At 40.6% G+C, this 19,849-nt stretch overlaps 1 protein-coding gene across 2 annotated transcripts; it reads left to right on the forward strand.

The window, feature by feature from the left end:
* Positions 1 to 2,527: 2,527 nt before the first annotated feature.
* LOC130604988 (serine/arginine-rich splicing factor 5-like) lies at positions 2,528 to 19,406 on the forward strand. 2 transcript variants are annotated; one of them, XM_057420018.1, is made up of 8 exons: positions 2,529 to 2,682; positions 4,916 to 5,054; positions 8,588 to 8,658; positions 9,448 to 9,534; positions 11,793 to 11,865; positions 15,551 to 15,624; positions 16,582 to 16,692; positions 17,871 to 19,406. In XM_057420018.1, the coding sequence occupies exons 2-8, from the start codon at positions 4,929 to 4,931 to the stop codon at positions 18,160 to 18,162; spliced, it is 834 nt and encodes a 277-aa protein (XP_057276001.1). In that variant the 5' UTR covers positions 2,529 to 2,682; positions 4,916 to 4,928; the 3' UTR covers positions 18,163 to 19,406. The 2 variants fall into 2 exon arrangements, 1 of the variants encoding a protein (XP_057276001.1); XR_008973583.1 differs by lacking the exons at positions 16,582 to 16,692; positions 17,871 to 19,406 and adding an exon at positions 14,545 to 14,788 and having other exon boundaries at positions 2,528 to 2,682.
* The last annotated feature ends 443 nt before the right edge of the window (positions 19,407 to 19,849 follow it).

Consider the following 19,849-nt stretch of genomic DNA (forward strand, 5'->3'; position numbering starts at 1 on the left):
GCCCTGTGGCTTTTGTTGTACAGATTTGTAAACAAAAGGATTACTTTAAACTGCAGAGTTAAGACAGCATTTTATACCTTCTTTATTATCAAGCACATTTAAACAATACTGCCATCACTTTAAAGAAGAATTTCTCTCCTGCTACTTCTCACTTGAATAGGGCACAATCTCTAGCCTGTGGTACTGAATCATAACATCCTGCTTTCTGCTAAGAGAAAATAAGATGTTTTCTTTGGGAAAGCAAGAAAGCAGTTCATTTACCCCAGCAATCAACATATTGTGTTTTTTAAGTATCCTGATTCCAGCTAAGTATTCATTTACATTTGTAGGTGTGCAGTCAGGATGCTAATAGTTCCCAGTGGGCTGTCAGATGGTCTTCTGAGACACCAATCTTTCTGTGCAACCAAAATAACGAGCAAACTAAGCCACAGCTCTATTACAAAAGTTGATTTTACACATGATAGCTTCCAGAAACACAACCCACACACTAGAGGCAATGCTGCAGATTCTTCTAATGATATATTTCATGCCTTTTACCACCCGTGCAGAGTGTCCACAACCAAGAAAGGGAAAAAAGGACTCCAGCACAGTTCAGGCACTGCCAGAGCAGCCGGAGCCACATTCCAGATACACAACCACATTCTTCCCCACTTACACCACCCCAGAGGCTGCAGAGATGCAGGATAAAACCAAAAAAGCTTTAATTTGGCTTCCAGCATGACTTATCTTCATTATTGCAAATAACTCAAATCCCTGTTTCACCAATACCATTCCAAGACTGCCACCTAAAGAGTTTTTTTTCTCCAAGCTTCTTGCATAGCAATTCAAGCACACAGTGACTCCAGTGCTACTCCTTCAGGAGTCCAGCTCTGCTTCTATGCAGAATTTGCACAGTAAGAGTCACAGGGTTGCCATTTTGAGCACCCTGGATACATTTTGAGCATCTTTATCTTTACAAATAAAGAAGTAAAACAACAGAACATTGTATTCTAAATGGTAAAACATACTTGTTACAGCTACCCACTTTTTTGTTTTAACAACAGCTTTGTTATGCTGTCACATCACTTCATTTTCTTACCAAAAAGAGTTCACCCCAGTTGCCTTGCAGCCAAAGGGACAGAATGCTGGGCTGCGTAAGTTGTAACGCTGCTGTGAGGCCAAGGCAGGTGACCCTGCCCCCAGCACTGGTGAGGTCATGCCTGAAACCTAGTGTCCTTCACTGGCCTCCCCGCACAAAAGAGCTACGGACTTACTGGAGCAAGGCCAGCACAGGGCCACAAAGATGGGTATGGGACTGGAGCATATTATACAAGGACAGATGCTGGGACTGCTCAGCTTGCAGAAGTCTAAATGTGTGTAAATACCTGATGGGATGGAATGGAGAGGAGGGAGCCAGACTCTTCTCAGTAGCATCCACTGACAATTAAACCCCATGAAATTTCATCTGAACACTTGTTTTTACTGTAAGGGTGGTAAAACACTGGATTGGGTTGTCAGGAGAGGTTGTGGAGCTTCCATCTGTGGAGGTATTAAAAAGCTGACTGGACATGGTCCTGGGCAACACTGGGGCTTGGACTAGAGGATCTCAAGGGGTCCCTTCCAACCTAAACGATTCCATTTATTATAGATATTGAATGTATAATTTATCTCCATCCTGAAGAATAGTCAGAGGACAAAAAAATTGAATGATACAATGCTATAAATGTAACTTAGATTTTTGCTCCAAGTTAAATCAGGAAATCCAGACATAATGCTATCAGATATGGGGGGAAATGAGCAAAACAAACCTCAGATGTATGTTAGGAATCTGGATGGTAAAATTTAACAAGCTATGTTATACTTAAGAAACAGCAATTTTAATCCTCATCATCATACCGTGAACTCTCTTGAATTACACCGTAAGAATTCCATGAGTCCATCTCGGGCACTGACAACCCAGAGTAGTGTGCGGCACGTACACGCACGGAAAAAACTGCTTCTGCCTAGCACTCCATACAGGCCTCTATGTTCACTGGCCGCTTTATCCCCACCCAAGGTTTCCCCCTGGTGTCAGCCATAGCAGCAGTATTGCGGGTTTATCCAAAGGCCCGAAGTCCTGTGCTAAAGACATGAAGGTGGCAGGGACTCGGAAGCAGATTATGGGCGGGCCACAGCGAACTACAGCTGGCAGAACTGTGGCTGCTGAGCTAACGCTCAACACTCCGGCGGAACGCTCTGGCAGTGTCTTCGCTCCTCCACTTATAACTCAGCACAGGCGGCCAAACGTTTTGCCATGTCTCGGTCAGAAGTCACGGGCAGTTCAGGACGCAGCACAATGGCCGCGGGGCAGCGGGCAGGCGTCGCTCCAGCGGAAAAGGAGCACGATTTACCTCAGGGTGCCCCCTCGGCGCTCCCCGCCTCGCAGCCCGAGATGGGTGCCCGCACGAGGCCCCGGCTGCGCCGACCGCCCTGACATGGCCGCCGCCTCTCCGCCCCTCCCCCCTCCTCCTCCCGGGCGGGGCGGGGGCGGGAGCGGTACCGCCGCGCTGCACGCTGGGGGTTGGAGTCGGGCGTTGGCGGTTGCGCACATCCGCAGGGGGCGCGCGGCGGGGCTGGTCTCTCTGAGGAGCGCGGCAGCCATTGCGGCCTCGGCCCGGAGCGGACGGTTTCTTCACGGCCTTCACGACTCAGTGCTCGGCAACGGTGAATGCCCGCTCCTGTTTGGCTCGCTCGGTGGCGGGAGGGCCGGGGGACGGCCGAACGCTAGGCTGCGAGCGGGATTCTTGCAGCCGGACCCTGCTGCGGGGCGGGGATGGGCCCGGCCTTCCTTGTGGAGGGATCCTGTTCTCGAAGGCCTCGCTGGCGCCGCGCAGCGCCGCTAGGCCGCTGCCCGTTGGGTAACCGGGGCGCGGAGGCGTTAGGCCGCGGAGGACGGCGCGCTTCATCGCCGCGGAGGGGAGGGCTGATCCTGGTCGGTTAGGTCGGAGGGATGGCCGGGAGCCTTCGGGGCTTGCAGGCTAGTGTAAAGCTTTCGTGTCCGCCGGAGGGGCGATCGTCACGGGGAGGGCGGACGCTTCTGTGCCGGTGAACACGGACGGTTTTTTTCCGCCTTTGTAGGCGACCGGGCCTACCCAATTCAAAAAGACGAGCGAGCAGCTGGTCTTTCGGTGCGGGCCCTTGCTTTTCTGTCCCTATGTGGTATCTTGTGAGCCAGCGAGCAAACGCGGTTTCATTGTGTTAGGAACAACGCGTGAGACTCTGCACCTTTCTTGTATCGGTACGGATCTCGAGATCTCGCATCCATTGTGCTCCCTGATGTTCGAGTAAATAATACATGGACAGATCGTTTGCACATCTTATACTGTATCTGCGACAGTTTTTCAGGCAATTCCATCCACCCCATGTTTATTTCTTTCTGCGATTCTTGTTTTGCTAGAATTGACAGCTATAAGTATTGAACAGCAGTTATGCAGTCATTTTATAATCTGTCAAACCTATATCGTTCCCAAAATGAGTGCTTGTTGATAAAGTGACTCTTCTTACCGTGTTTTAAAGCACCTAGTTACGTAAGTCTGTCCTTCCTGTGCAAAGGCCTGTCCTGCCCTTAATACCCACTGCTGGCCTTGTCAGTGTTTGTGTGGTCAGGGTGCATCAGGGAAACAATATGTTGGAAGACTAGCAACTCTGTGAGGGAGCTGAATTAGTCCTTTGAGCTGGATTTCTATGTGGGCATAAAAATGCAAGTGAGCTCAAAGGAGGAATGGTTACAAAGGGCAGCATAGGCTTTTCTAAGTCAAGAACAAAACTTCTCACGTGAAAGCAGTTAAATAGCTATCACCTCAGGACGTGATCTGGGGACATTTTAGGCTACTCGAGGAGTGTGCTGACACACATTTACCCCTTGCCCTATAAGAAGGCCAATACTGTGTCTTCCAAAGTTCTGGCACAGCTCTGATGGCACAGTAAAGCCGAGTAAAGAATCTAATCAATTAGATGGAAGGGAAATCACGCTAATTCAAAATACTGCATCCAGATTGTCTTGGACTACTTTCACAGCTAACGTGACACGTTGTCTGTTTACTCTGTCTGCTTTACATCCCAGTATTGTAATATAAGGTCATGTTGTATTTTTGCTCCTTAGGTCTTGGATTCTTTTGGGTTTGTATGAGCTCTGTGAGTGAGCCAAATTATTACTATTTTCTAGTTACAGGAACTAAAAAAAACCCCAAACCTAAATTGCATAAGCTGAAAAAGTGACATACTCAGCGTAGATAGTGGAGCTTCCGTAAAGTATCTCAAATTATGTATCCTGCATTGATAGTTTTCATAATTTTAACGTCCAAAATAGCCTCTGGTTTTGTCATTGTTGAAATTTTGTAATAATAAAACATTTGTTATTCATAATTTGTTTAAGTTATTTTATGGTTAATGCAAATCAAAATAGTTTGATGGCTGCCTTTTATCTTTTGAATGCTAATATAACTTTTATTGCAGCAGTTCTTTCAAGTGAAAGCAAAAGTTTGAGAATGTTACACTAATCACTGGAGTAACAGTTTAGTTTTTGTTGGTTTTTTTTAACTGCTGCTAGCCCAGTAAGTTCATTGTGGAGCTTATTGATTGGGGGTTTTCATGCTCTGTGATACAAAAGCCTTATTAGTCTAAGAGCAAACAAAACCATTATTTCAGCTACAAGAACCCTTAAATTTATATGACTAGAAAGGACAAAGCTGAGAGTTCTGCATAGGTTCTGCTAGAAGTCAGTAAGACAGGATTTTATGACTTCTCTGGCTATAGAGAGCGGGGGATTTAATATATATACCTGGAGAACAGTAAGATTGAATCCTACTTAACTGAGATTTCTGAGATGTAAAACATGATCTTAATCAACCTATTTTAAGTTTGTTAATCTGATAAACGGTACTGGGGTTTTTTTTAGCATCAGCCTAAAGATGAGTGGCTGCCGTGTCTTTGTTGGACACTTAAGCTCACGTGCTCGCGAACGGGATGTGGAGAAGTTCTTCAAAGGATATGGACGCATAAGAGAAATCCATCTAAAAAATGGATTTGGATTTGTGGTAAGTAATATCTTGTTTTCCTTTCTCTTGCTTGCAGGTACTAGCCTTGCTAGGCTCATGTCAAAGAAGGGAAGATACTTTAGAGAATAGTATTTCCCATGGGAAATGGAAAATATTAATATACATTTCAGGCTGCTTTTCAGATATTAGGATTACAGTTTTACCTGGTTTTGGCTGTTTTTTTCCTCAAAATCTTTATAATATTCTATCCACATTAAGTACATTGTCTGATCATAATCTTCCATGGATTTTAATTTTAGCATTTATTTCAGAAGACAGTATAGATGTCCTGTTACAGCATTACAAAACTCGACAAAGTCTTGACCTGGAGAAAAGTTTATACAGAATCACTTATGTTCCTCTCTCAGTTCTAGTCTGCTTGGTTTTATTTCTAAGTAATGACCTGATATAAAAGCAAAGTAGTTGGCTATGGCAGCAGGTGAACAGCTGTAATAGGTGCTTGCTGTTGGATTTAACCAGCAGAGCTTTTAACTCTTGTGTGGCTGAAGTAAGGCATATTCACCATCAGTACCATGTTCACAGGGCATATGTGTCTGTCAAACTATTAAATGATATACACAGTTCATACTGTGTTGGATCATACCACTGCTTTCTAGAGCTTTATGCTCCTAAACTGTTGTCCGAATCTTTATAGCTTTACAGATTTCCAAGTTGACTCAGGCTCAGCCAGTTCCTTAACTGTTGGCTCCTGAGAGCAGAGAATTAGTTGTTCTGCAGCCCTGAGTTCTAACTGGAAGTGCAGCTACTGCTTACAGTGGTAAGCTACTATGGTAAGCTTATATGCTGTTTGTTCTGCCATGATCAATCCCTTGGGTGAAGCTGTGGGGAAAGAATGAAACAACAGGCTTTGCCTACTTCAGTGTCATGCAGGTATTGCTTCTTGACTCTTACATGTGCTGGTTCCTGATTGCCTTGCAGTATCAGCTGCTACTTGTTGACTGCCAATAAGTAAATACCTGCCTCGTGAAGTCCAGAGATAAAAGGCTGATCTGGACGTGAGCCTGAGTTTATTTAGAGTGTCATTTCCAATTGCTGCTCTTTCTTAATCACTTTTTCTTGAGCATTCCTCTTTTCTTCTTGGGCAAGACTGTTGATTCACTCAGGAGCTACTTGTGTTCAACTCCTGTACATGAGTCAGTCAACTCTCCTTCCTCTCTTCTTCCAGTTCCTAGGCAGAAGTATTTTCTGTTCAGTGCTCACTAATAAGCTTGAATAATTGTCTCATAACTCTGTCTAAAAATTTTAATTGTTCTCATGATGAAGAGTCTATTCCTTACATGTGATCAAAACCTTCCTGACCTTTACATGTCATACTGTCACTGTGCATCCAGCTGCGTAAAGCCCTTCTGTCAACCTCTAACTGTGTTCTAGGTTTTGGAAGACTGACTGGATCCCCTTTGGGCTGCTTTTTCTTCAAGCTGAGCAAACACAGCTCTCTCAACCAACCTTTCCTCCTCCTCAAACCTTGCGATCAGTTATGGTAGCCCTCTGCTGGTCTTGCTCCAATCTTTCTTGAGCTGGAGGGACCAGAACTGGACACTGTTCCAGGTGTGGCATAAAAGTTGCTAAGGTGGAATAATCACATCCCATAGTCTGCTAGGTGGTGCAGCCCAGGCAGAATATGGTATGCTTTAGTTGCAGCAAAGCCACATTGCTGACTCGTGCTGAGCTGACTATCCACAAGGAGGGTCTGTCTCTTCATGTCCTTGACAGCAGAGCTGCACTCCAGCCACTCAGATCCAGGCCTGATTATTCTCTTCCAGGTGCAGGACTTCACTGTCGTCATGTTTTGTTAAAACTTGCAGTTCTTGTTGGCCTAATCTTTCAGCCTATCAGGGTGTCTCTGTGTAGTGTTTTTTCCTTCTGTTTTGTCTATTTCTCCTCCCACTGTAGCGTCGGCCACAGATTGGTGAGGGTGCAGTCAATCTCATCATCTAGATCATTTATAAATACATTGAATAGCATTATCCTTTGCAGCACCTCACTTGTCATGGGCTGTCAGTTCATCTTTGGGTTTGGTTATTTAAAATGTGTATTTATAAAACCTCTTAAAAAACCAGGGATTTTGATCTTAACATTTTGGTAGTGTTTAAAGCATGTTTCATTGTGCTTAATTGAAATAATTGCTTGATCTTTGAAACTAATTACATTTACTCAGATTTTGTAGATTTCAGCACAGGATGTTTTCAAACTTCAGACCATAAAACTAGTATGTGAAGCAAGATAGATTTGTAGACACTCGGTTTGTTAGAAACTAGCTGAAAAAATGGGAGTTGTAGGTGCTAGCTATTGATACTCTTAAATGCTGGGCCTACATTTATTTTCTCAATATAATCTTTGCATCATCATGCAGGGATGTGTGATGTTTCACTTGGTAGTGAAACAGATTCCAGTGCAGAAGGGGGAAGATTGCTTAAGCCGGTATTGCTTCTGAAAGGCTGTTAATAGTTAACACAAATGCTTTCTTCAACTTGAGGAACTGCTTCTCTGTTTGTTGCTCTTATGCTGTGCTTCCATAGTTTTCTTTCTCCATGCACATTTCTGGTTCAAACAGCTGCTTGTTCTCACTGCCTTTTCTTTCCTTTCTTCCCTTGCCTCACATGGAATTCCCCTGTTGTTCAGCCACATAACAAACCTACCTGGGAAGCTGATCTAGTAGAAAAATAACAGTCTTTTCCCCCCCCACCTACTGCACAAAGTGTGCTGTTTTTTCATTTGGATAGGTTTCTTGACCTAGTTTCCTGCAGAGCTGTACAAACAGCTTTGCCAAGAACCAGTGGGCTGGATAGTGGGCAGAGGCTACTCATGCTGTCTGAAGTAGCTTTGCTGCCAAAAGTGAAGTGACGGATTCCATTGCAACAGTATATGGAATTGCATATTCTAACTGATCCAGACCCATAGGTGGTAAGTGCTGAAGAGGGTTTTATGTTTCTTACTCTTCTTGTACAGACTAGTGAGCTTAATTAGCTCAGAGAAAAATCAGAAGGGTGTGTTTGGTTGTTTTGGGGTTTGATTTTTCTTTTCTGATTTACTCTGTCAATTCAGTAAGAATTGAATCAGCCTCAGAACTCTTCAGAGGATTTTGGGAGTGCACTGCTTTTTTTTGCAGTTGATCAGTTCATGGCTGATCATTGATTTCCCTTGTATGTAGGGCTTTGTTTTAAACTGTATGCCTTGAGGTGATCCCACACACACCTCTCTCCCAAAAAGTATTTTGGGTATTTCTGTAATAAGCCAGGTCATTCAGTTAATTTATTTTGTATAGGTCCTGCAAGTAGCTATACTGAAACAACTGAGGGAGGCAAAGGACTTTGTGGGGTGGAGGGAGAAGAAATGGTCATGAATGGGAGCATCTTGGTTTTCAGTGATAAATGTACTAGGAATCTGCTTCTTTGTTCAAAGTTCTGGCTGATAGTTGCTTTAGCAATGTAAAATTTAAAAAGAAAACCTTTTTTGTAGCATTTGCATATACCATGCAGGAAAAATACGGGTTTATTCCTTATTCTTTCTAGGAATTCGAAGACCACAGGGATGCTGATGATGCAATTTATGAACTTAATGGCAAAGAGCTGTGTGATGAAAGGTAAGTGCAATACCATAATTTCCCTTTAGAACAGCAAAAGTGCTTTGCATACAAATACAGTGCATTAGCTTGTGCTCTGACGCCCATTTCTTGTGGCTCTGTGGTGGGATACACCTTCCATAACTTCATCTAAAGAGATTCATTGGGATCTTGGCTGTATATAGTCTTACATAAGGCAAAGATAGTTTGGGATTGGAGGAGAGATGGTTTGGGATTGGAGGAGAGATGGTTTGGAGTACGGCTGACTGTTTTCTCCACTTGCACTTATCTCTCCTTCAAAGCTAACTCAAGGTCTTGTCACTATAAATATAAGTAAAAATGAATTGAATTTGTTTATCTGCCTGTTGATATTGGAAGATAAGTTGATAGCCTCTCATTCAAAATGTTGCCCTTCAGTTTGCAACAATGTGGATTATAGTCAATGTATGTTACGGTAATTTTGATTGTGGAAGATGGGTTTAGGTCATTAGGTTGTTATTACTTCTTTTGGTACTTCTTTTGGTTTCCCTCTGTGATTACCCTTCAGCTCCAGTTGAGCAAATTCAATTTTCAGTCTGAATTACAGACCTGTGACAATTTTGGTGGAAATCAGAGGGAGATGAGTAAGACAAGACAATACCAGTGTTCTGGCTCTTTAAGAAACATCGGTGACTGTGTTATAAATCATTGCTTGCAAGGGCAAGATAATTCTTGTTTGTGCACAGTGTGCCTGTGAAAGATTTAAGTCAGTGTCCAATCCCTAAAGTTTGTGTTACAGTTTTTGTTTGCTTGTTTTATTCCTCTCCTAAGGGTTACAATTGAGCATGCGCGAGCCCGAAGAGGGAGGGGCAGATTTCCACAACGGTTCAGTTATTACCAGTCACAGAGTGGATCTAGGTAGGTGGTCTGGACTCTGTTACCTACTAACACAGTAATTTAAGACCTGTACTGAAATACTGTTTTCTTCCTGTGGTTGGAGTTAGGGATCCAGCTCTGTTTCCTTGTATGGCTTTGCAAGAGGAGTTTCATGTTCTCAGACGTTGGAGGTCCACTACTATTATTTACGTCCTCTGGCTGAGTAGAATCTGGATTTTAAAGCAATTTAACTGTCAGAGAGATTCACAAACTCAGTATAAAGTGCTCCCTCTCTGTGTTGTAGGCAATACAATGGTCTTGCTTCCTGCTGTTGTGTAGATGATGTGAAGCAGTAATGCTGCAGTTGGTTTGGCTGTCCTTAACATGGAATCAAGAAAAATGCCAGAGCCTCTCTTTTGATGCTTTTGTCATTAAACTGAGCTTACAGGCTAGGTAGAGTAATTGTAGAGCCAGTAGTTCAGGGTATTCTCTGCCTAACCAAACTTTCATATTTCCACCTCTATGGTTATCAAAATGCTTACTTCAGCACAGCATACAAAAGGAACTGTAATTGAGAAACCAGTGCTAAGGCACAAGATACCAGCATGCACAGAAGTGTTTGAATACCAGATGACTAACTTTTCTGACCAAGCAGGTGCCTTGTGGAAGGAAAGTCTCTGCCCAACAACAGAATCTGAAAATCAGGACGTAGCTTGTATCTAGAATACCTGTAGTGGACATAGAATAGTTGTCAAATTATTCACATTCAGTGATTTGAGCCAGTGGTGAACTTTGCACTAGCTTGCAGCAGAGCTGGTGAAAGTTCTGCAGATTTGCATATATATTCCACCAAACAACTACACGGTACATCTTTGTGCTTTATATCTATCTGTGTGAAGTAAATATGTATGGAACAATTTACTCTGTAGAAACATTTCTATCTGTGGCCTATGCAGAGTAGAGCTTGGAAGGAAGACAGAGACTTAACTGACATAAACCTCTGTGTTTGTTTCAAAGTGAGAATTGCTGCCAGTTACAAACCAGTGTCTGGAGCCTCTAATTTGCATATGCAAGTATGCTAATTAGATTGTTTTTTCTTTGGTGGCAGTAACCTTGATGCGGTATAATTGGTCCGAGGTCCAGGCTAAAAGTGGACTTTTAAAGTAGGAAGTGTGATTGGAGGTTCTGGGCATCTGACGTTGTAGTCATGTTCATGACGTCAGACTGCCGATGCCAGACAGGAAGACTGCGGTTTGCAATAATGGAAAAAATGAGACTCAGCCTGCCAGTTTTGGGACTCTGGGACCTCTGTTTAAATGCCTGGAAGATCTGGATGTTCTGAAAAAAATGGGGACACTTTGAGGTATGCCCTGAAGTGAAATTGCCTGTGCTTCAGTGTACAAATCAATACGCACAATTCAGGATTATGTTTGTATGGGAGGAGAAGGCGAGAATAATTTTCTCTCAGGTCAGTGTTCTTGATTCTTGAATTTTTTGGTAGTAATACAAAGTAGTGCCATTGTTAGAATCCCGCATTACTTATCAAAAGGCTGGCATACGTTTTCCCATAGTTCTCAGGTTCCTTTGGATTCAGAATGATCAGGATTGGGAACAGAACTGACTTGCAAGGGCAGTATTTTTTCCAGGTGCCTTACTGTTCTGTATGAAAGTTTTCAAGACACATTTTTATTTTTGAGAGTGTCTTTAATTTTTGGTTAAGTGAAAAACATGGGCTTTAATTCAGGAACTAAAAACTGCTACTGTTGTTTCAGGGCAACCAGCTCTCATTTTACTAAAATAACAGTATTTCTATCCACAGAAATACCTGATAGAGGTCATGGTAGCATTTATAGATATTAACAAGAATTTAGAAGCATGAACTAAGATGCGTTTAAATTGTGCCTCCCATCTCCCTGATGTGAAGCAGAATTAATCCTACCAACAAAAAAAAAAAAAAAAAAAAAAAAAATTTAAAAAATGGGTGAAATTAGGCTAATTCTCTCTACATTGTTTACATTCTACTAGGCACTTACTTTAGCGCATCTAGAAAAAATGGCAGCTATATTGACTACGTTGGTATAAGTTCTTCATTAAAATCCTTTTCAATCACTTCGGAGCATCTCTCTTCTTGTAGTGGACTGTAATTACATTCTTTACTAGGTAGAATCAGGTCTGCAGTCCAGCAACAAGGAAAATAATTAAATCTCTTAACAAACTATAGAAGACCTCAGACTTCCTAAATTCTGAATTTGTTACACTGGAGACTTTTTCCTTTTTTGTTTCCCTCTGAACTCTTGCAGCCGGTATGGACCTCCTGTTCGTACTGAACACAGGATCATAGTTGAAAACCTTTCATCCCGTATCAGCTGGCAGGTGAGTTAACATCTTATCTTCTTTTTTTACACCTTATTTTCCTATCCTGTAAATAGACTCTTCTCAGCCCAGTTTCTTAATAAAGCCATCATAAATATTTAACCTGAATTTTAAAATGTGCAAAAAAGCTCCAGTGATTGCTAAAAATTATCATTTAAACACTTAAAGAAGCCTTTTGTTTCACAGCCATGCAGGTAGCTCTGTAATTATATTTTGTACTTGGGAACCAATTCTTGCTTACTTGTGTTTACCAGCTGATAAAAACTTTCCAAGACTCTAGATTGTTTCTAAACTATTGAAGCATAGCATCCATTCAAACTATGTCACCCTTTTGTACTATTATACCTAGAAGTGTGTGCCTTTGTTTTTGAGTGAAACTTACCGTCTTATGCTTTGCAAAATATTTTGGTGACACGATGCATGATTAAGAGTCTGGTAATAATCAGTTCCTTTAGTTGTGTTATGAGTAGTAGTATACAGTCTATAGAAAGCTTACTTTTTAAAGGCACAGCAACAGATGCTATTGACAGAAGGTGAATGAATAGTGGATATTAGTCTCATTCATTAACCTTTATATTCTTTGACTAAAGAGAGTTCAATTAGGTTACTGGAAGATGCAGTAGAACATGTTAAATGTTCAAAGCCTTGGTCTTGCCGCTACATCCACATGAGGAGGCTGTTTGGCTTGCCTGGAGCTCCACTGATGTGTTTCGTAAGAGCTTGGGTACAGTCCATGCAGATAAACGGTTGAACTAGGTTTGTTTATCTTCTGCATGACAGGTTCAGAAGGTTCATAATTGTACAGTTGGGTTAATTATTGAATAACTGGAGAAAAAAGAAATAACTTGTGAGTTTTGGTGTGATGAGCACTTTTGGTGTGGTGAGCAAGTGGATTTAATCTGTGTAACTTCTGGGTGTGCTATACAGTGATGTATATGAAGAGATTGTTATAAAACACAGGACTTGGAAACAACAGTAGGGACCAGAAAGTAAGCCAGAATGGAGTGGTAAGGAGAACAAATCCTATAATGCTGTTTCGTGTTAAATTCATAACTTGGGGTGGGGGAAAATTAACATTTCTGTAACTTTCTTGTGAATATTTATAATGGCTTTATGTGTACTTACTATTTTAGACCGAAGCCCACCCAATTCAGATTTCATACTGATGAATCTTTAGGATCCTAATGAAATGTTTTAATGACTCTTAAATATATGATCAGTTAGCATAAGAGACTTGACTTCTTGATACCTGCCTAAATAGAAATCATTTGAAGCTAACATCCATATGCAAATTGCACTTAGTTTTGAAGCTGCACTGCTTTGATACTGACTGTAGTACTTCTTGTAACTATGCTACTGACACAACAGATTAAAATAGCTAACACATTAACAGTAGTGGCATTGTTCTTTCTGTCTAATCCCTGAGCTTCTAGCAAGCACAATCGATACAGAATCTTGCTTTTAAACCTACATGCATATTTTATCTTTGGTTCTACCCATTCTTTGAGAACTTCTATCTCCTTTAAAGGTTATTGTGTTTGGATATTTAACAAACTACAAACAAAATTTATATTCAGATCAGTTTCATCAGATTGCTGTCTGTAGTGTTATCAGATACTCTTACATCTGATTAGCAGACAAACTGTCAGAATTCTCCTCTACTTTAGCAAACATACATTTCTGCATGTCTGGAGCTTTCCAACCACCCTCATTAGTTCTTCAATATTTGTGAGTTTTCAAGCAGTTGGGAAAAGCAGACCTGTGTTACATCAAGATGTAATTTTTAATACGTGTTTTTTCTACTTATGGTTGTCTTACACCTCATTTTCCTTTGCTGCTAAGGACAGCAGCACATTCTGTGCTGTTTAAGGTGAACCACAACAGTAAACTTAGGATAAAAGTTGACTGTTCCACTGGTTAAGTAAAACCAGGTAACTTTCAAACATTCCTCTAATAATAGCAAATAGTATGAGCTTTTCAAGCACATGCAGACTTACTCTTTTTTGAGCAGTAATGTTGATGTCTTAATCATGTTGACATTATTAGTACAAGTGCTATTTCATGACGATGATCCTTAGGATTCAGTGTATAGTCTGACAAGTCAGTTTTAAAGCCTGTTTATTGAATTAGAAAAGAATTATGTAGATTAACATTTTCTAACTTCCTTTTGATTTACCAGTCCTGGTCCAGTAAAGCTCTTACTGACTTGAGCAGAGCCGATATTTTGTTCTTCGTCTCTAAACAAATACAGCAAGGTTGAAGTAATACTTCTAATGGTGCTGTAGGGCCTATTTTCCGTTTACTGTTAAGGTTTCTTTTTGTTAAGCACATGTGAAACAAAGTATCTACTAGTTCGTGTATATCAGTTTTTAAAATAAATCTTATCAAATTTTCATTTGAAAGAGTAGATAAAACTAAGTCTTCTTATATTCTGTAGCAAATGTTCTAAAGTTTTTCTTGGCTTTTTGTTTTGTAGTCTTTTCTTCCTTAAGCAGATTTCTAACCAAGTGCATTTTGAACCTCTTCTAACAACCTTGAAATGGTTAACCCTCGGTTTTCTGGTGTGGAGGAAAAAGAACCAAAGATTTGGGGGTTTTCTAGTGGCTGAAATTCTAGGGTTTGGCCTGTTCTGAATTTTCCTTTTGGTTCCTATGACACTCCTGTTTTTTGGCGATCTAGATCTTGGTTTGCCTGGGTTTGATCTCGATTGGCTAGCACAGATCATCCTCGGGTTCTTTAGCCACTTCTGGAGACTATGTCCAGTGCTTTCAGGGCCTCTGGTACCTCCGTGAAGCGTATTGCTATGAGCCATCACTCTGCCTTTCTCATGTAAGAGAGTTCCTCTTGGCCAGCTAGGTATTGGACAAGCAGCTCTTTGCTTAAGGTACCTTCTTATATCATCTGCCACTTGTGGTGTGTTGCGGTGAGTAGTCTGGGATTATAAAATACCAGATATTGTTTGGTAAAAGTACTGCTTTAATTTATACAAATGTTTAGCTTTTTAGTGACCTTTTACATTATTTGTTTGTACTTTATCCTATTGCTGAGCAAGTAATTTTACAGTGTCTGTGTGTTTAGCCTCTATTAATTTAAATACAAGGGTGTCTATTGACATAGCACTGTAGTGTGACCGATATTCAAGTGAAATATAAGAAAAATCTCCTTTGGAAAATTATTAATTATATAGTAAGTAACTACAACTTTTTGCTTTGAATTCTGCTGTGACGTTGGGGGAGGTGACCGTATAGAATGAACTTGTCTACATATGCTGGATTGTCCTTTAACTGGGGCGTTAGTCACGAAAATCTTCATTTAATACTCATTTTTCCATCTGTAATAGTTCCGTTTTCAATGCATATGTTGGTATTTTAAGTTTTGCATTATGTTTTCAGAACAGCTGGTTTTGGGATGTAGAACAATTTTAAAAGCAATGTTTTAGTCACTGTAGTTGTAAAAATAAGGGGTCCTTTTATGCAGCTGCTATTACAAAATGTCTAGTTTTGTATTATTTTATTGCATTTTACTACAAAATGCTGCTTCAAAAACTTTTAAATTATGTGTGTATTTATATATATAATATAAACATTAACCTGTTTTAGAAGGGAAAGTTTTAGGGAGGTATTACTTGCTGCTAGCTGACTCATTTGTGTCCTGTTTATGGCTAAAAAGTTAACTTTTGCTGCAGGACTTGAAAGATGTCATGAGAAAGGCAGGGGAGGTGACCTATGTGGATGCTCACAGAAACAACAGGAATGAAGGGTAAGTTCATTTTGTGTCTAAATGTGTATGATAACCAAAACTGTTAAAGGCAAGATTATCCTTGTAATATAAAACAAACAAAACTTAAATCTGTGGTGTGGCTTAGATGCTGAAATTTCTCCAATTCAGAAATAAAGCACAGTCAGTAAACAGGAGTTCAGAAGTGGTATGCAACTCAGTCTCTACTCTCTACTGTGAACACTGTGTCAAAGCAGAAAGGGAAAGGAGAAGAATACAGTTTCAGCAGCTGAGTTCTGCTGTCTTTAACTTAGGGTTATTTATGTATAATCATTTATGATCTAACTCCTGAGGCTAAAGTACTTCCTGTCTGTGGCCACTTTGCACTGTTTCAGCAAAGTCATGGGAAATTAGTGTAACCAGTCTCTATAGGGAATAGCTAGCTCCCTGCTCTCCGTTCTTAGTTCTGCAGACTAAAGGTCCTGCATGACAAAGCAGCAAGGAGGAGGGAATTACAACTAGTGTCTGTGCTAGAAGAACAGTGCTCTAGAGCTACTGCAAGCAAATGCTACTTAGTTTTTGTTTGGGTTTTGGGGGTTTTTTTGAGAAAACAAAAAGACAAATGGATTTTTCTATTCACTGTTAAAAACCTGAAGAGGGCAGGAGAGCCTGCAAGTATATTTTGATTCTTGGACAGCTTTAGAATGCAGTTTAATGGAGGATTGAAAGCTATTTCCTCAGCTGGTGTGCAGGTATGTGCAGCTTTCTGGATTTTCTCCCATCTCATTGCAGAGGAGGGTTCTGGTAATGTTTAAGAAGATGTGAAAGGTATGGATGGCTAAGACTGTATCATATTTTCTTGTTAACCACATTAAAAATTACCTTTCAGAAGATAAAACATCAAGCTGTGAATCAACAGATTGAAAAAAGCCCAAACTTGTTCTTTCTGCTTTTTTCAGTTTCTCTGAAACATCTTGTTTTTCTCTTGATGGTGTACAGGGTTGTGGAATTTGCATCTTACAGTGATATGAAGAGTGCACTGGAAAAACTGGATGGCACTGAGCTGAATGGACGCAGGATTAAATTGACTGAAGATCACAGAAGGCATAGGTATGTCACCTGATCTGATAAAATTCTGCTGAGGGCATGGATTTGGGAAGTACCAATGCCAAAGTTTTATAACCCAATTCTGCGGCTCCAAGCTAAGTACCACTGCGCAGGAGCACTTCCTAGTACTGTAAACAGATTTCAATAAGAACAAATCTGCTGAAAACAGGCTAAAGAGAACAGAGTAAGGAGAGTTTTGTTTTTGTTTGTGGGGTTTGTTTTGTTATTGTTTTGTTTTTTTGTTTTGGGTTTTTTTTTTTTAGAATCATGAAGTCATAGAATGGTTAGGGTTGGAAAGGACCTTAAGATCATCTAGTTCCAGCCCTCCCACCATGGACAGGGACACCTCACACTAAACCATGTCACCCAAGACTGTCCAGCCTGGCCTTGAACACTGGCAGGGATGGAGCATTCACAGCTTCCTTGGGCAAGATTTTTAGATAAAACTTGGTATTTAAATGAAGAAAAAAAAAAAGGTATTCAAAAGCCTTTTAATTTAATGGAACCTGCTTCACAGTCCTGTGAAACATCTCTCAAATTGTGAAAGCCAGCTTTCTCATGAGAGTAAAAGTGGTGAGCTTGCTTGCATTATTCCCAAAGTACTTCTGCCATTTAGTCATTAAAAATCCATGTTAGCTGCAGCTCTTTCATTGTTTTAATTAAAAAATAAATCCATTTCTTCTGATGGAAAAAGGGACACATAGCTAGAAGAGGTGTTAAACTCCCAGGCCTTAAAGTGTGCTGGTGTTTTATGCTTTAGAGACTTCTCGTAGCATCTTGAAAGAAACCCTTACTAATTTACATGGGTGTTTCTAGAGAGAACAAATACCATAGATTTGAATTTTCTTTTTTGGGCTTTTCTTGATAAATGGCTGGAAGTTCCTCCCCTAGGGGTGGTGGAAGGCATCTTTTATTAGGCAGTTCATACTTTGCCAAGCTAGCAGAGAATGTCAAGGCTAGCAGCTCCTGATAGCAGAGAATGTTAAGGCTAGCCTTGGTCTAAGAAGTTGTGATGAAGCATAACAGAAATCTAGCAGCACATTGAAGTAAGTGAACATTGCCTAGTGCATTCAGATGTTCAGATGGATGTGCTGTGCATGCAAAGTAGTTTGGAATTTAAACACAGAGTATTTTAAATTTAGTAGGAGGTGAGACTACAGCTTTCAATTGTGTTTCTCCAGAAGCAGATCACGATCAAGGAGTTACTCAAGATCTCGCAGCAGGTCCAGGTCTACAGGATCTTCTAGATCGGACAGCCGGTCCAGGTCCAGGTCAAGATCAAGGTCCAGGTCCAGGTCTCGCTCTCGATCCCGGTCCCGATCTCGATCCCGGTCTCGTTCTCGCAGTCGTACACCTAAAAAGAGTTACTCCCAGAAAAGCCACCGCTCCAGCTTGCTAGCTTCTTCCCCATCTCCCTCTGCTTCCAAGAGAAAATCTCGTTCTAGGTCGAGCTCTGCTCATAGCCGTAGTTAACCTGCTTTTAGAGATCTCTTAATGCATTTAATTTGATTCAAGTTTCTTGAAGACTTGAGGCAAATTGTACATGAGAACTGGGAGGGGAAGAGTTAACATGATGAAAGGGTAACCTCCTCTTACATTGCCAAAGTGCCTGTCATCAAATAGGCCATCTCTGTGAGGAGGGGCTCTCAGCTTTCTCCTTTCAGTGAAGTCTGGAGTGGGAAGTCGCCTTTATTTTTTTTTTTTCCCTGCTATTAGTAAACATTTCTATCATAGATATATTACATACACATAACGCTGAGGTAATGGGATGAGACAATATGCTGCTTTCTCCCTTTCTTGTTCTCCACTTCACCCCTCCACCTCCAAGGCCTTTGACTTCCAAAATACTATGTTAGCTTTTGTCCTTGGTATTAAGTCCGAGAACAGGAAGTATAGATTTTATTCCTTTAAGGTTCTGTGGCTACTTTTCTGTGTGAGAATGAATGGACCAGCTGAATCTAGTTTAGAGTTCACTTTTTTTTTCCCCGTTGCTTGGCTTAACAGGATGTTTTAAGTTCCAACTTTTAAATGACCTTGATAATATGTTTAATTTGACAAAGATGTTCAGGAATACACACTGGTTAGTTGAACGTTGCTCATTTGGATAGTGAATCAATACAATGTTAAGCAGTAATGAAAGCTGGAATTTCCCATTAAAGTAAGACATACTATCTGGATGTCAGGACTGTTGGGAATCCATTATAATAATTTTCCAGTAATTCAGTAGTATGTGGTATTGTATGTAGAGGCCTTATTTGACAGGTGACTCCATAAAACTGCACAGAAATGTCAATATGCATGTCCATGTTTTTGATGTTTATAAAAGTGACATAGCTTTCATACCCAAAAGTATGATACTGAATAATGTGTGTATGACCAGCATTAGTCTTGATGGAAAGGAAGGTTCTTTTAGTAATGACAGCAGCAAAAAATCCCAGGAAAATTGTAGTCAGTTGTGACAGAAAAAGTGAATCGTGTTAAAGCATAAAGAGGGTAATTTCTTTACATCTCCTGAATGCAGAGTTGTTCTGATTAATAGAAATTTCCACTGCAAATACTGTTCTTATAATTTGAAATTAGATAATTTTTTTTTTTTTTTAGCTTCTGTATTGTTAAAGAAGGGAAACATTTTTGGAAAACTATGTAAATTAATCCCAAAGTCTTAACGTGTGTTTAAATGTACCATTCCTAATAAAATAAAACCTTTTTCTGGCTTACTCTGCTATTTTGTTCAGTAATTTTACTGTGGCTGTTGTTCACTTCATAAAATCTTGCAAGAATGATGAGAAGAAAATTTATTTGAAGGTGTAGCCATGTGGCAGCAAGCAGAATGTAAACTAGAAACCAGTTATGATGCAGAACAGATGCTGCCTAATAGGAGGACAGGATGGGATTTTATTGTCATAGCCATCAGTGGCTGTTTGAATGGATGGCAAATTGTAGTCTTTCTGCACTCCTTGCAGACAGTTCTGTGCAATACCTTCTTGTCTACCAGTTCAGCAGAACCAACAGCCAAACTGGCAGTAGTTGTTGGAGTCTTTCTATAGGTAAAATTGTCACTTTTGAAATACGGTTCCAGAGGTTCTTATCTTGCCTGAACTACTTCTGTTCATCCCCGTCTAGAGCAAGTTAATGCTAATCATGTTCTTTCATGTTTGGC

Source organism: Pezoporus wallicus, unplaced genomic scaffold (assembly GCF_028554395.1).
Source record: "Pezoporus wallicus isolate ANWC-B61680 ecotype Strahan unplaced genomic scaffold, APGP_CSIRO_Pwel_v1 contig_5418, whole genome shotgun sequence".
Taxonomy (NCBI): Eukaryota; Metazoa; Chordata; class Aves; order Psittaciformes; family Psittacidae; genus Pezoporus; species Pezoporus wallicus.

Excerpts from the sequence above, each read along its gene's own strand:
- LOC130604988 (XM_057420018.1), top strand. The coding sequence starts at position 4,929 with ATGAGTGGCTGCCGTGTCTTTGTTGGACACTTAAGCTCACGTGCTCGC. Across the intron at positions 8,659-9,447 it reads AAAGAGCTGTGTGATGAAAG|GGTTACAATTGAGCATGCGC; the intron begins GTAAGTGCAATA and ends TCCTCTCCTAAG. Across the intron at positions 9,535-11,792 it reads CAGTCACAGAGTGGATCTAG|CCGGTATGGACCTCCTGTTC; the intron begins GTAGGTGGTCTG and ends GAACTCTTGCAG.